At 48.7% G+C, this 15,485-nt stretch overlaps 1 protein-coding gene across 8 annotated transcripts in view; it reads left to right on the top strand.

Annotated features, from left to right (window-relative positions):
* Positions 1–15,485, top strand: part of FRY (FRY microtubule binding protein) — a 645,836-nt gene that overhangs the window by 416,608 nt on the left and 213,743 nt on the right. For all 8 annotated transcript variants that reach the window (XM_075337351.1, XM_075337349.1, XM_075337348.1 and 5 more), the window contains 3 exons: positions 5,937–6,044; positions 9,705–9,960; positions 14,932–15,114. In XM_075337351.1, coding sequence (XP_075193466.1) covers positions 5,937–6,044; positions 9,705–9,960; positions 14,932–15,114 — 547 coding nt within the window. The remainder of the gene's footprint in view (positions 1–5,936; positions 6,045–9,704; positions 9,961–14,931; positions 15,115–15,485) is intronic.

Here is a 15,485-nt window from a genome sequence, read left to right as displayed (position 1 = left end):
CTTCACTGGAATAGTGGAGGGGGCCAAAAGCCTCCATCTCCTCTCAAGGGGTGTGGTAAGAGAGTCTGGTTGCTAGGTGGCGTAGGCAAGAACAGGAGAGGAGGGACAGTGAGCCAGGCAGTGCAGAGTCCAGGGAGCTCGAGTGAGGAGCAGATCCCGTGGGCTGCTGTAGTCTGACAGCGTCCGCGCAGTGGCTACCGACGGGGGAGAACGGTCAACTAGGAGTGCTACCCGAAATCCATCTTCAGCTAAAGAGAGAGCACGGAGTGGGAAGTAAGGAGACTGCTAGAGAGTACCAGGCCCAAACGGGCGGCAGATCCCGAAGCGGAGATAGATCCAGCTTTCTTTTGCTAAACCTGCCGGTGTGGGGCTCTCAAAGCCCACGCCACAACACCACAAAAGCCGCAGCCACGTAGCCACAGTTAGGGCCCATAGGTCACAGGAGGCAAGCAGCTGGAGTGGCCTGGTCCAGGCGACAAGCAAACGGCAAACGAAGGGGAGAGAGGCTGCAGCATCTTCCCTGGGTGACCCCCATAGGGACTCAAAGTCGGGGTTACCCCAAACCACCAAGGGCTAAGGAAGGCGAGTTAGTAGTCACCCTCACAAGTCAGCCTGAAGGACACCTGGTTCCCACTTGGTTCATCCCAGCTACGCCCGGGTTACTCACCCTGCCACCTGAAGTGAGTAAAAACCCTGAAAGACATTCTGCCTGTGTGGAGTTATTCTGCGCCTTGTAGTTCTACGCATCTACACAGGGCCCTGGGGCTTGCCTCACTCTCAGGGGGCTATTCCAACTAACTGCACTCACCATCAGCCCCAGGCGCCCCTCAACCTGCAGTGGCGGTCCCCCACTGACCGCAATACTGAGAGTGGCGTCACGACAAGAAGAAGATCTCCTACCTGTGACAAGATCCAGCCGAGTGGAGTCCCTGAAGGTAATGCACCGACACTACACCTGTGGGGCTTCACATCTGGCGTCACGAACAGGATAAGGACTAGACCTGTTCAGACAGGTGACCATGTGCCTGGGCGGTCCGCTTGAAAAATTGGAAGCGCCGCCATATTGCCACCATGAAAAGCGCGCTGAAAAACAACAGCAGCCCGCGCTGGAAGAAGTTACCGCCCACGAAGAGGTGTGGCTACCCAGAGATCCCCTGCAGGGTTCTGACCTCGCTTGTGAAGAGAGCGGAAGCGTCCAGAGACGGCGGGAAGGAAAGAGAGCCACAAGCCTGCTGCTGCAGAGAGAAGAAATGGAGTCCAGACGTGGATACCCAGAACCAGGCTCTGCTGCCTGGTGGTGCCGGGAGCTTGCTATCTTCTGCGATCAGCTGGAGGCCAGGATTATGCGACAGCTCAGTGAGGGACGCACGGAGCTTCTGGAGATGGCTGCGGCGGTTCGGACCTACGAGGAGGGAGCCGCGCGACGCCTGCCAGATCGAGCGGCGACGACTCAGATCCCGATGGTGCCACCGATGGGTGAGTCCAGAGTTGCCCCGGCCAGCGCAAGTGCTCCGACCCCTGCTGCTACGACCGCGGTCCCAGAAGAGGCGCCCGGCGCGGCGACGCTGAGCGAGGCCGCAGCCGCGCTAGGTGCGGCCCGCCAAATCCAGGCCGCCGCAGCGACACCCCGCCTGGCCCGCAAAGGTCCGACTGCCACGGCAATACTCATCCGTGCCGCAGGTGTGACGCTGACCCAGGCTGCCACCCTGCTGAGCCCAGTCCGCCAAGACCCCACCGCAGCAGCGACGCTCGTCCGAGCCGCAAGTGAGATGCTGAACCAGGCCACAGCCCCGCCAGGTGCGGCCCGTCAAGCCCCGATCACTGCAGCGACGCCCAGCTCCACCTGCACGGACCCCATCGAGGATGCGACGCCAGTTCAGACCACGGCTGCAATGCCCAGTCCGGCCCGCCAAGAACCGGCCGCAACAGCGACGCAGATCCAGGCCGCCGCCACGCCAGGCTCGGCCCGCACAGACCAGGCCGCCGCCATGCCAGGCGCGGCCCGCCAAGACCAGGCCGCCGCAGCGATGCCCTGCGCGGCCCGCCAAGAAAAGACTACATCACCATTTATCCCGGCCTGCAGGGCCAGAGCAGACACCGCTCCCCAGCCTAAGGAAGTCCCTACTAGGAAATCCCTGATAGGTGAAGACTCCGCATACTGGCAGCTGAAGGCTGACCTGGAGGCCAAGTTCCCACAGGACATGGTGGATCAGTACATGCTCCCTCCGCACACCCCTAAGGCAACCCCTGCGGCAACCACGCCGAAGAGTCCACCGCCTGGGCCAGCTGAGGAACACTCATCCCCAGCGCTGCCACGACCAGAGTGCAGCGAAGAACTAAGGGGGAGAGGAGGGCAAGAAGCTGAGGAGTTGCCCCCGGAGCCAGCAGCAGTGCTAGTCCCAGAGCCGGAGATGCTGCCATATTCCCGCTGGGACGAGGAAGACCTGACACCTCCTGCGGAAGAAGACCTGCCCAACCGCCCCACCTGGGAGCTTGTAAGCTGCACTTCGCAGAATCCAGCCCGCCAGACACAGCGCCGCAGCAGAACCCAGTTTTCCCCTGCACCGCCATCCCCAGAGCAGAGAGATGACATCATGGCCAGAGACCTACAAGAAAAACGGTTCCTGAGAAGAGCCAAAGCACAGATCAGAGGACCCCTGCGTCGAGGAATTGTCGAAGATTTCAGCCTCAAATCAGGGTACGGCTTTATAGTATCACCTGGTGTGAAGGAAGGGATTTTTGTCAATCGAAGGGATGTGAGAGCCCATTTGCCCAGAGGACACCCTGGAAGAAATTTGAAGATAGGAGACTCAGTGGAGTTCACTATGCATCAGGGAGAAAGAGGCTGGTATGCCCTAGATGTTGCACCATGCCCTAGAAGTCCTTGCAGAAGCCCTGCAGTCACAACAGAAGATGAAGACAGAGACACTGAAGAAGAGGAAAGAAAGGATCAAGAAACAGACGATAAAAGTAACAGATGCCCCAGCCCTACAGGCCCAAGCCCTGGTGAGGAGGAATCTGCATAAAGTAAAGTACACCAAGTTACTGTTTGACCAGTTTTGAAGTTTGCAACGTTTTACAAGTTCAAGAATGTGCCCACATAAACTATTGTGAGAAATAAACCTTAAGGCTATGAACTGGCTATAGCCACAAACTCTCGCAGTGTAAATAGTTACACCAGAGGGCACCACCACCACCAGAGTCAGCCTGTTTAGGGGCTTGGCTCGTCTGCAACCAGGAGGAGCCCGTCCGTATATAGGGCCTTGGCTCGCCTGCGACCAGAGAGCATGCCTGTTTATGGGGCCTGGCTCTCCACCACAAAGAGGGTACCTGGTCAGCACCAACTGTGGAGGCCGCCTCTACATCCTGCCAGAAGTGGCTGAAGGCGCGGATCCACCAGGCCAGGTATACCCTGAAGACCACCAGCCCATGTAAGCCGCCTCTACATCCTGCCAGAAGTGGCTGAAGGCGCGGCCAACGTGAGAGGGTTTTGGGTGGGTTAACGGACTTGTGGGTGGAGGGTGGTGATGTATGATAGCTGGTGGTCTTAAAATGTTTTACCATGTTTTAATGTTTTATGCATTTTAAAATGTTGTCTTGCAGCCCGAGGACGTGCTGGTGATAACTAAGGGGGAATGTGGCGCCCCTGACCTGGTCAGGCACCACTGAGTACTGCACCCATGCTGGGGACAGTACAACACAGGTAATCCAGAAGGCTGACCGGGGTGTGGTACACAGGCGCATAGTGATCAGGTCTCACACATGTACCCATGAGAGGACCCCTGGGGATCCCAGGAGGGGGAAAAGCCTTCACCTTCACTGGAATAGTGGAGGGGGCCAAAAGCCTCCATCTCCTCTCAAGGGGTGTGGTAAGAGAGTCTGGTTGCTAGGTGGCGTAGGCAAGAACAGGAGAGGAGGGACAGTGAGCCAGGCAGTGCAGAGTCCAGGGAGCTCGAGTGAGGAGCAGATCCCGTGGGCTGCTGTAGTCTGACAGCGTCCGCGCAGTGGCTACCGACGGGGGAGAACGGTCAACTAGGAGTGCTACCCGAAATCCATCTTCAGCTAAAGAGAGAGCACGGAGTGGGAAGTAAGGAGACTGCTAGAGAGTACCAGGCCCAAACGGGCGGCAGATCCCGAAGCGGAGATAGATCCAGCTTTCTTTTGCTAAACCTGCCGGTGTGGGGCTCTCAAAGCCCACGCCACAACACCACAAAAGCCGCAGCCACGTAGCCACAGTTAGGGCCCATAGGTCACAGGAGGCAAGCAGCTGGAGTGGCCTGGTCCAGGCGACAAGCAAACGGCAAACGAAGGGGAGAGAGGCTGCAGCATCTTCCCTGGGTGACCCCCATAGGGACTCAAAGTCGGGGTTACCCCAAACCACCAAGGGCTAAGGAAGGCGAGTTAGTAGTCACCCTCACAAGTCAGCCTGAAGGACACCTGGTTCCCACTTGGTTCATCCCAGCTACGCCCGGGTTACTCACCCTGCCACCTGAAGTGAGTAAAAACCCTGAAAGACATTCTGCCTGTGTGGAGTTATTCTGCGCCTTGTAGTTCTACGCATCTACACAGGGCCCTGGGGCTTGCCTCACTCTCAGGGGGCTATTCCAACTAACTGCACTCACCATCAGCCCCAGGCGCCCCTCAACCTGCAGTGGCGGTCCCCCACTGACCGCAATACTGAGAGTGGCGTCACGACAAGAAGAAGATCTCCTACCTGTGACAAGATCCAGCCGAGTGGAGTCCCTGAAGGTAATGCACCGACACTACACCTGTGGGGCTTCACATAGACACGCAGACGTAATAGACTGCGTCTTGGTGTGAACCTCCAGAAAGCGTATACTCCCTAAAATGGTGCACGACAGAGCACAGGGTGATTCTGTCTACACCTTTGTAGTCAATGGCCCTGTTGGCACTTACGTCCAAAAACGTTTTGCGGGGGTTCGGACAGAAGCCCTGACTGAACCACTGAACGGGGAGAGGAACGCCTACATCTGAGTCCCAAACTGATCTTTTTCAAAAGTCCGGCTGCACCCACCGAACTGAACTTCCACAGGTTCACTCATGTCTAGTTTCCTGTCCCAAGCTCAATAACATACTGTATATACCTATGGGGCTGTTGCATGTGGGGCTGATGATCTTCAGCTGGTCCAAACATCACTGTCTGTACCCAGGCCGTGAATGACAGGCATGTGAAACTGGCATCACATTGGCGAAAACCCTTCAACTATGCAGTCATGAAGGAAAAAAAATCCCCAAAAGTTCCTAAAACATCCTGTATATTCAGTATTTATTGCTTTTTCATGCCAGATCAGATATGGTCCAGCATATAGTGGTATGTTTAGTACTAACCTTCCTGCATTGAATAGATAAGCTCCGTCCATTTGTGTTGAAGGTTACATTTACGTCATGCCTTCTAAATATGGCAGTCCTTTACGAATGTCTCGGTATGAATCACCGCCTTCGCTCACTTTTGCAAAATCAGAACATTGAGAATCTTTTTCGGCAGCAATTTAGAATTGAGCTTTGCACGTAGAGACAGCTGTGGAAATATCGTAAACTAATAAAGACTCTCAGCTCAAGAACATTTCTTTCCTTGAAGACATTTCAAATGAATTTGACTGAATTACACATTTCTTATCTCTAAGCTGTGCCGGTGGGCTGCAGGGTACGCTGCTTCCCGCCATGGACGAAATCTAGTGAAATCCTATTTTGTGTTTTCAGTTGCTTTATTTATCTAGCCAATGATTCTTTGATGTAAGAAGTCATGAGAAAATGCTTGATAAAGTAAACCGTGCGGAGTCTCCTTCTTAATGGAGCGTGCCCGAGTCTTTCATTGTCGGCCAGCAGACTCCTGGAATTGCAGTAATCACTTGTTTATATAGGATGAGTGCAGCCTGCTCTGATCTCCATTATTTTTTTTTTTTTTTACATTTCAGAGGAGAACGAAAACCAAAAATCGACCTTTTCAGAACATGCGTGGCAGCTATTCCTCGCCTACTTCCCGATGGGATGTCCAAACTGGAGTTAATAGACTTACTTTCCAGGTATCGGGCTTCTTACTGTTTAGAAGAATACATTGCAGGATCATTCTGATACATTAAGAATTGGACTCTTGATGAGAAGATGAGTGGTCTTTCTCAAGAGCTCTTGTCTTCTTTTTGGGGGTTTTCAGACATCTCAAGGATGTTTCCATGATTTCTAGAATTACCCCCAGATATGAAGTGGTTGGTGCTTATTTTTTTTTCTTTCAACTCTTCCAAGAGTCTTTTTCTGTTATTAGTTTCTGGTTATTTGTGCATTAAAGGATTTATATCACCAGAACAAGCCCATTTCTACACACAAAGCCACCACCGATCAGCTGTTATCCCTGAGGGAAGCTACACATGGCCCCACATATCTACGGAAAGAAAATTGTGGTGTTATATAAGACTCATTTAATGGAATAATCCTTTTAAGTCTTAAAGAGGACCAACCACCAGGATTTTTCTATAGAAACTAAAGCCAGTGCTATACTGGCGCTATCATGCTGATTCTATACATACCTTTAGTTGTGAGATCGGATGTATAGTTTCTGAAATATAGGCAGGTAAAGTTTGTGAAATGCACGGTTACTTGATTGATAGGTGCTGCAGAATATCTAATAGGTGGGTCGGGGTTTGTAGTTATTCCTGCCTCTGCCTGCCTGTCCTTCCTCTCTTTTTTCTCTCCATGTCTCTTACTACAGGGGAGGAAGGACAGGCAGCAGACAGGGGCGGGAATAACTAGCAAAACCCGAACCATCTATTAGATATTCCGTTGCACCTATCCATCAAATAACAGTGCATTTCACATACTTTACTTGCCTATATTTCAGAAACTATACATCCGATCTCACAACTACAGGTATGCATAGAATCAGCCTGATAGTGCCGGTATAGCACTGGCTTTAGGTTATGTAGGAAAATCCTGGTGGTTTGTCCTCTTTAACTTTTCTGTTAAATAGAAGGGGTTGCCAACAGATGTCTATAAGTTCTAGTAGGACGAAGGGATAAGTTTGTCGTGTCTGTGGAATTAGTGAAACATTTTTCTTGACTTTTTATTTTTCATTAATGGGTTTCTGGTTTCTTTATTGATCACCTTTTATATCCATGGAGAACCACAGAGAGTACCAACTTCTATCCCAGGTCTGCTCAACTATTTTGGGTTTGTGGGTCGAACTTCTGGATTTAAAGGAAATCTATCACCAGGTTTTTACCACTTAAACTCAGAGCAGCATAATGCAGAGACAGACACTGATTACAGCTATATAGCTCACCTGCTGGGCTGCTTGCTGTAGTTTTGATAAAATCACTTATTAATCAACAGGAGATGTCACTAGAGAACTAGTAATCCCACTGCCCTGTAGTTCTCCATATTCATGAACTCTGTATAACCCCTTTCCAACCACTGATTAGCAGCTTTCTGTGTACACTTTGCATAGGCAGAAAGCTGCCAATCTATGGTGTGGGGCGGAGTTATACTCAACTTCACATTCTGATAACAGAATTGCAGCAGAAAAAAAGCACTGATTTTATCAGAATGACAGCAAACAGCTCAGTAAGTGACACGTCGCTGGAATCAGGATTTCTGTCTCTACATTATGCTGCTCGCTGATGGGGCAGCAAAAACCTGGTGACACATTTCTCTTTAAAGGAGTTTTCCTTTTTAGTAAACGTTGTCCCCAGGTTCTGTGTAAAGAAACAAACTGTGGTTTGCTTACCCTCCCCAGGTCCAGTGCAGAGTCTCCACTGTTACTTCAGACTTTATCCGATAACTAAGCCCAGCAGCTTGTGCCATTACATTGGCTGCACCCTGTGAGATTAAACAAAAAAAGCACAATTTATTTTTACACTGAACTGCATCTGAACAATAGTTTAGTGACAATTGAAAGCCGCTTTAACCAGGTCCAAGGGGGGTAATAAAATCTAAAGGAGAATCTGAAACTTTTTTGGAATATTGGAAACATATGTCACAAATGTGCGATGTAAGAACCATTACCAGGAGTTGAACCCATTGGGAGAACAGTTCTTATTCTCCCCCACTAGTACTCAAGAGAAGACGAGACCATGCTCTTGTATGGACTCCTTTCTATCTTTTCTACTCTTTGATAGACTAAAGGCCGCTTTACACGCTACGACATCGCTCAAGCGATCTCGTTGGGGTCACGGAATTTGTGACGCACATCCGGCCGCTTTAGCAATGCCGTTGCGTGTGACACCTATTAGCGATTTTGTATCGTCTCAAAAACTTGCAAAATCGCTAATCGGTAATATGCTCCCCTATTCCCAATTATCGTTGCTGCGTGTACGATGTAGTTCGTCGTTCATGCAGCATCACACATCGCTACGTGTGACACCGCAGAAACAAGGAACCTCACCTTACCTGCGACCGCCAGCAATGCAGAAGGAAGGAGGTGGGCGGGATGTTACAGCCGCTCATCTCCGCCCCTCCGCTTCTATTGGGCGCCCGCTTAGTGACGTCGCTGTGATGACGCACAAACCGCCCCCTTAGAAAGGAGGCAGTTCGCCGGTCACAGCGACGTCGCTAGGCAGGAAAGTAGTGACGGGTCTGAGCGATGTTGTGCGCCACGGGCAGCGATTTGCCTGTGTCGCACAACCAATGGGGGCGGGTACGCACGCTAGCGATATCTGTACCGATATCGCAGCGTGTAAAGCGGCCTTTAGGGGTCCTATATATTGGGGTCCAGGCACTTTTAGTACATTCTCATCTCTGCTTTACTCTCCTTTTCAAGCAACCAGCCGTCACAGACAAGGATATCCTCACCCAGATGATTGGGAGGTAGAGGGCGCGTTACCCCTGGGCCATATATTGTACATCCCTGAACTAGATAATTTATTAAAAATATAAAAGGTAAACCACAAAAAGAAGAATTAAATTTCCCCCCCAAAAAAATTCAGAAATTATGTATGGCAACAAAAGGGCAATAGTATTTACCTGCCCAGGCCTCATAATCTAATGCACTAACAGGAAGCAGCAAAACCCCTTAATGAAAGATGGAGGCAGCACAAGTGCAAAACACTGATGTAGCAACCATTCACACACTGCCAATCCATGGAGAGGGTGATTGCTTGGTATTAAAATTACACACAAAAAGGCTTGTATAGGGTGCTGTTCACACATGTAGGTGTGCAGTGTCTGGCTTATATCCTATTAGTGATGCCCATACTATTAGATTAGGCGAGCTGCCCTGCAATATACAAGTGTACCACACATGGATTGGTAGTTTGTGAATGGTTGCTACATCAGTGTTTTGCACCTGTGTTGCCTCCATCTTTATTCCTGTGGTTCTCAGTTCTGGAGATGAAGATATCTTGTAGATATCATTTGTAAATTTTAAGTGACTCCAATTAAGGTTGATGCTCCGTGGTATGCCTAGTCCACACCCTATGGGGAGCGCTGTTTGACAGTCATTTACTATGTGTGTTTTTATACCCGTGTTTATTACACACCCCTGAAGGTTTTCCACTAGTCATAACTGGCATCTGATTGGTTCCAGTTTTTAATTGGAGGGGAATAAATTGGTTTATTGACGTCTTCGCAAACGCTGTATGATCAGGCTTTCTTCTACCCGGTTTGTATTGTTATATGATTTCCTTTTTTGTCATGGCAGTGTATCTTGACAGTGATGGATGTAGTTGTTTCATTTGTTTCATATGTCCTTGCAGGCTGTCTATCCACATGGATGATGAATTGCGGCACATTGCTCAGAACTCTCTCCAGGGTCTTCTTGTTGACTTTGTGGATTGGAGGGAAGATGTATTATTTGGATTCATTAATTTTCTGTTGCGTGAAGTGAATGATACCCACCAGACGCTTCTAGACACATCTCTCAAGATGCTTTTGCAGTTGCTCACCCAATGGAAGCTGGTAATCCAGACCCCCGGGAAATCGTATGAGCATGCGAAAATGAGGACATCAGAGGTATGGGGGGGGGGAGTTATATTCTCATATCTTCTTTTCATGTCTCCCAGTGGGACTGGCTTTTGGGATGCATCTGCTTTATTCTTTTTTGGTCACTAGAATCTAGTTAAAATGTATTATAACCTGTAATCCTTTCTCGCTATTTCTCTCTCATTCTATTTCTAAATTTTTTTTCTCTTTCTCTTTCTTTTTCACTTACTCTTTTATGCACTCTTTTTTTGTTTTTCTGTTTTTTTTTCTGGGTTGTTTTTTTTTAGTTTTTTTCGCTGTTTTTTTTGTTTTGTTTTGTTTTTTCTGTTTTTTTGTTTTTCTGTTTTTTTTTTTTTCTCTGTTTATTAAATTTTTTTTTCCTGTTTTTTTTCTCTTTTTCTGTCTTGTTTTCTCTTTGTCTTTTTTCTCTTTCTTTCTCTTTCTCTCTTTCTCTTTTTCTCTCTTTTTCTTTTTTTCTCTGTGGAGTTTAAGGGAGAATTAATGTTCTGAGAGAGTAGAGGGGAGCTATATGAGTTGACTTTCATGAGGGAGGGTGGTAGGCCACCCTAAAAGGATGTGTTTTAAGATGCTTCTGAAGGTGTGCAAGTTGTGCATCGTCCTAGTTTCTTGGGGTAGAGCATCCCAGAGGATTGGTGCAGCTCGGGAGAATCTTAGAGTTGGGAGTGGGAGGTTCAGATCAGTGTAGATGTTAGTCAAGTAATTTGCAGAGCGTAGAGAACGGGTGGGGTGATAGACAGAGATGAGGGTGAAGATGTAGGTGGGTGCCATGTTGTGAAAAGCTTTTTGGGTGAGAACAAGCAATTTGAATTAGATCCTGTGATATATGGGCAGCCAGTGCAATGACTGGCACAGAGCAGAAGCATCTGAGTGACGATTAGCCAGATAGGTGACCCTGGCTTCTGCATTAAGTATGGACTTTAGAGGAGAGAGTCTAGTGAGGGGTAGGCCAATTAATAGAGAATTACAAAAGTCAAGGCGGGAGTGGATCAGGGCCACAGTGAGGGTTTTTGTAATTTCCATGGTGAGAAAGAAGCGGATTGGATTGTAGAGATGTTCTTCCGGTGCAGGCGAGATGTGCGGGTAAGAGATTGTATACAGGAGGTGAAGGAGAGATCAGTGTCAAGTATAACCCCCAGATAGCGGGCCTGCAGCCTAGGAGTTCTTATTGTGGTACCACACACAGAGAGGGAGATGTCAGGTTTGGGGAGGTTAGAATACAGAGGCAATAGAAGAAGTTCAGTTTTGGAAAGGTTAAGTTTCAGACAGAAAGTAGACATGATATTTCTCTCGCTTTCCCTCTTTTGCCGCAAATCAAATTTAGGGGGAAAATGTGATACATTTGAATTTAAAAAGGCCCACTCCTCTCTAGCATGAACATATAAAATATTATATAAACTTTTAATTCAAAGGGCACCTGTCATGTCGTTTTTCATATGTTTTATATGATGCAATGAGCATCACTAGCATGGTTTAAATAGATATTAAGATAAATACATGGATTTTTAAGAGTTTATATGCTTAGTAGAATGCAGCGAATACCTTTTAGGGTACATGCACACAATCAGGACTCGCTGTGTCCTGGACGAGGCGGGTCCTGACTTGCAGGGACACGAGTCTCCTCTGCAGGAGACTGCAGCTGCCCGTGCCCATGATCAGGGTTCGGAGCGCTGCGGTCTCCTGCTTGTGTTCTCCCTAAGGAAAACGCTTGCGACGCCGCAGCAAACAATTGACATGCTGCAGCTCAGAAAGCCGCACCACAGGTCAGTGTTTGCTGAGGGCCGCACACCCACAGTGGGCAGAGGATTTCTAGAAATCTCATCCACTGCGCTTGTACTGTACAATGCAGCGTTTTGTACGCAGCGAAAATATGCTACATCCAAAACGCTGCCAACACTGATCGTGGGCACGTACCCTTAGGGTTCAGTCATATCAGTCATAGGGGAGACACTTTTGCAGAGATAAGTCACTGTCCGTCAAATTCAGCCATGATTCTTTTTTGAAATTGCTAAATCCCCCACCCACAATGTAATTTACACTATAGGTCTTAACAAACACTTCTCTGTTGAGCTCCGGCCATTACGGTCACATGATCGTGACATCACACAGGTCCTGCACTACCATTTCTCCTCTCCTGATCTCCAGAGGTCACATTGGTGAAATGGTGCAGGACCTGTGTGATGTAATGATCATGTGACCGTAATGGACTTAGTGCAGAAGAGAAGTGCTGGTGAAGAACCTGTGGTGTTATTAATTACAATGCCGGGGGCGTTAGCAAGTTCAAAAAAGAATCATGGCTGAACTTGACAGACAGTGACTGATCCCTGCAAACATGCTGCCCCTATGACTGATGTGACTGGACCCTAAGGTATTAAAGAGAACATGTCAGGTGCAATATGCAACCAAAACCACGAGCAGTTCTGGGTACATATTGCTAATCCCTGCCTAACTGTCCCTGTATCTAATCTAATATATAAAGCTCAGTGTATGTGTGTGTGTGTGTGTATGTGTGTGTGTGTCCGCTAAAGGAATCCGCACCGTCGCATATACAATCATAAAATTTTGCACAGACGCTCCATGTGACTCAGGGAACGTCATAGACTATGTTTGGGAGGGAAAATTTAACCCTGCGCTTTACAGTTATTCACCAAAATCCTGCCTCCATTTAACTGAAGGGAGCTGGGAGCTACAGGCTATAAATAGCAACTGTCAGTGGAACAAAAATAAACTGTTAGTATACGAAGCTTATGTGTGAGGTAAAAAGATGTCGGTGGTGAGACGGATAGAGAGAGACAGAGACAAACGGGGAAAGAGACAGACGGGGAAAGAGATTGAGACAGACTGATGCAAATACAGACAGAGAGATAGAAACAGACCGACAAGGAAAGAGACAGACAGCGACACACAGACAGAGACTGGGAGAGGGACAGTTACTATCCCGGGCAACGCCTGGGTACTACAGCTAGTAGTATACATAAAAAGATCTTTAGAAAAAGTATTTCTAAAGATCTTTTATCATATGCTAATGAGCGCAGGGACTAGTCGCAAGGGCATTAGTTGCTGCGCTCATTCCGACGTCTTATAATGTTATTACACCAACAGGGATGTGGTTACATGCTATTCAATGCCCATAGCCCAGTATCACCCCGCGTGTACCTTTGTCCATTGACACCGCTTCAGAACACCACGCTTAGGGTCAGTGTGCATGATCTGAATACCCTGCACTTCCGGTCATGTGCACTATGAAGCCAGGTGCATCCTGACTTCAGAGAGGCCTAGTGCACATGACCAGAAGTGCGGGGACTTCTGATGATATGCACTGACCCTAAGCCCGGCGACTGAGGCGGTGACAACGGACACAGGTACGTGCATCACTGTCGATGACGCTGGGCAATGGGCATTGAATAGCATATTAGCACGTCCCTGTGGGCATGTTAACATGCTAAGACGACGGAATGAGCTCAGGAAATCGCGCCCTTAGGACTAGTCCCTGGCCTCATTAGCATATCATAAAAGATCTTTAGAAATACTTTTTCTAAATATCTCTTTATCTATGCTAGTGTATACAGGGACGGTTAGGCAGGGATTAGATATATGCACCCAGAACTGCTCGTGGCTCTGGGTGCATGTTGCCCCTGACAGGTTCCCTTTAACTACATTCACCTAAGTGTGCCGCCCCCATGCCAGCAGCCGCCGCTGCTCGGATCCAGACCTTCAGGCGTGGTGGCTCGAGGGTCTCCGGACCCGGGGGTCTCGCGGACACGCCGAATAAAATGGGGGACGTAGATGTACGGGCTAGGCCATAATAGGTTTGTGACGCCACACCACCGCTGATGTTATGGGGCACCCGGGGGAGATGTTGTGCAGCAAGATGTTAACCCCTCCGTGGGCAGGGATGGTGGCCCCGGGACCCGATGGCTCTCGTGCAGGGTGAATGACGACCGCAGAGGGTGCTGGTGTACTCACTGTTAGGATAACACGCAAGTCTCTGGTAAACCAAGGTGGTGGTGGCCGGTGCCGCGGCCGGCTGCGTTCGGGATCCCCCACCCGGCTGGTGGTCTCTATCCTTTTCCTGCACCGTTTTTAAGTAGAAAAGACTTCCTTGTATGAAACGTAGGAGTCCGCTCCCGGTTGGATGTGGCCTAACGAGCCGTTCCCGCAGACGCTGGCCCGTGGGATCTATGGGCCTTGGCGGTGACCTCTTATCCCTAATCGGTGGGCTGTTGTCTTCTATGAGGGACTTTGGGTGGGATAGGACCTCTAGTCCTGGCCTCAATTGGTTAATTAACCAGTTCTAGTAGGTTCTGGTTCCTGGCTTCAGGGTCCGAGTACCCCCCTTTGTGCTACGGTTTCCGGGTCGGTTCCCCATGTCTGCACCGGCGGGCTCCAACACTGGCCCGATCCACCTTGGTTCCACCGAGCCGTCTCCTGTTGACGGAGACCACCGTCTGCCTCCTAGCCAGTGGCACCAGGGCTCCTACCCTGGTACCTGTCAGTCAGCTTCAGACCTGACACACAGGCCTGCCCTCCACTCTCCCTGAACTCCAAACTCAACTGCTCCTTAACTGCCTGTTTTCCCACCCCCGGGCTGTCTAAACCTCTGGGTGGGCGTGCACCAATCACCTGGCCACGCCCACTGGTCTGTCTGTCTGTCCCTAAGGGGGGTGACTAGGGTTTAATGGTTGGCTGTGTGTTTCCTAGTGAGGGATGGTGTTATGCGGGGGCCTATTTGTGACTACCTGGTTTTGCCAGGGCGTCACGTAAGCATATAAACTGTTGTTTTTTGTTTTTTTTTACCATGTTAGCACCGCACATTGCATCTTGTAAAACACATTGGAGCCAGTTTAATATGAAAAAACGACATGACAGGTTCCCTTTTAAATCTAGAGTCTCAAAAGAAAAGAGATGTATAAAGTAATAATACTAACTAGCAAACATTTTAAAAAAAAATCCTGTTTTTTCTTTTTTTTTTTTTTCACTCAGCTAATTCCCAATGGCTCCAGTCACAGGATACAGTCTGAACGGGGCCCTTATTCCAATGTGCTGCATGCGGTGGAAGGATTCGCACTATTGTTACTTTGCAGTTTTCAGCTGGCTACTCGAAAAATGGCAGTGTTAATACTGAAAGAGGTCCGAGCGTTATTTACCGCACTGGGACAAGCCGAGGTAAGGACGGCTCCCGCCATCTAATTGCTGCTGTTGTGAAAACCAATAATCTGAAAACTGTAAAGAATATGGACTGTTTTGGTGGCTTTTTTTTATTGTTTATTTATAAAATTTAGGTATTTTCAGCTATAAACATTTTTTGGGGTTTTATGAAACATATTTGCACTGTTTTGGCTCTTATAGGCTGTTTCCTGCACATTGCTGGCTGCAGGATGAGTTAACTAAGCATCTATCAGTGAGCTGGTTCTGACAGGAGAATTTGTATTTCTTATATTGATTTATTTCTGAACTCTCCGCTGCTTTTTCACCACAGACCACATCAAAGGAAAGCTGAACTATTCATGCGATCATAAATCAGCAAATAGAGGTTA

This window comes from Anomaloglossus baeobatrachus, chromosome 2, assembly GCF_048569485.1.
Source record: "Anomaloglossus baeobatrachus isolate aAnoBae1 chromosome 2, aAnoBae1.hap1, whole genome shotgun sequence".
NCBI lineage: Eukaryota > Metazoa > Chordata > Amphibia > Anura > Aromobatidae > Anomaloglossus > Anomaloglossus baeobatrachus.
This window is presented reverse-complemented; position numbering and strand designations above follow the sequence as displayed.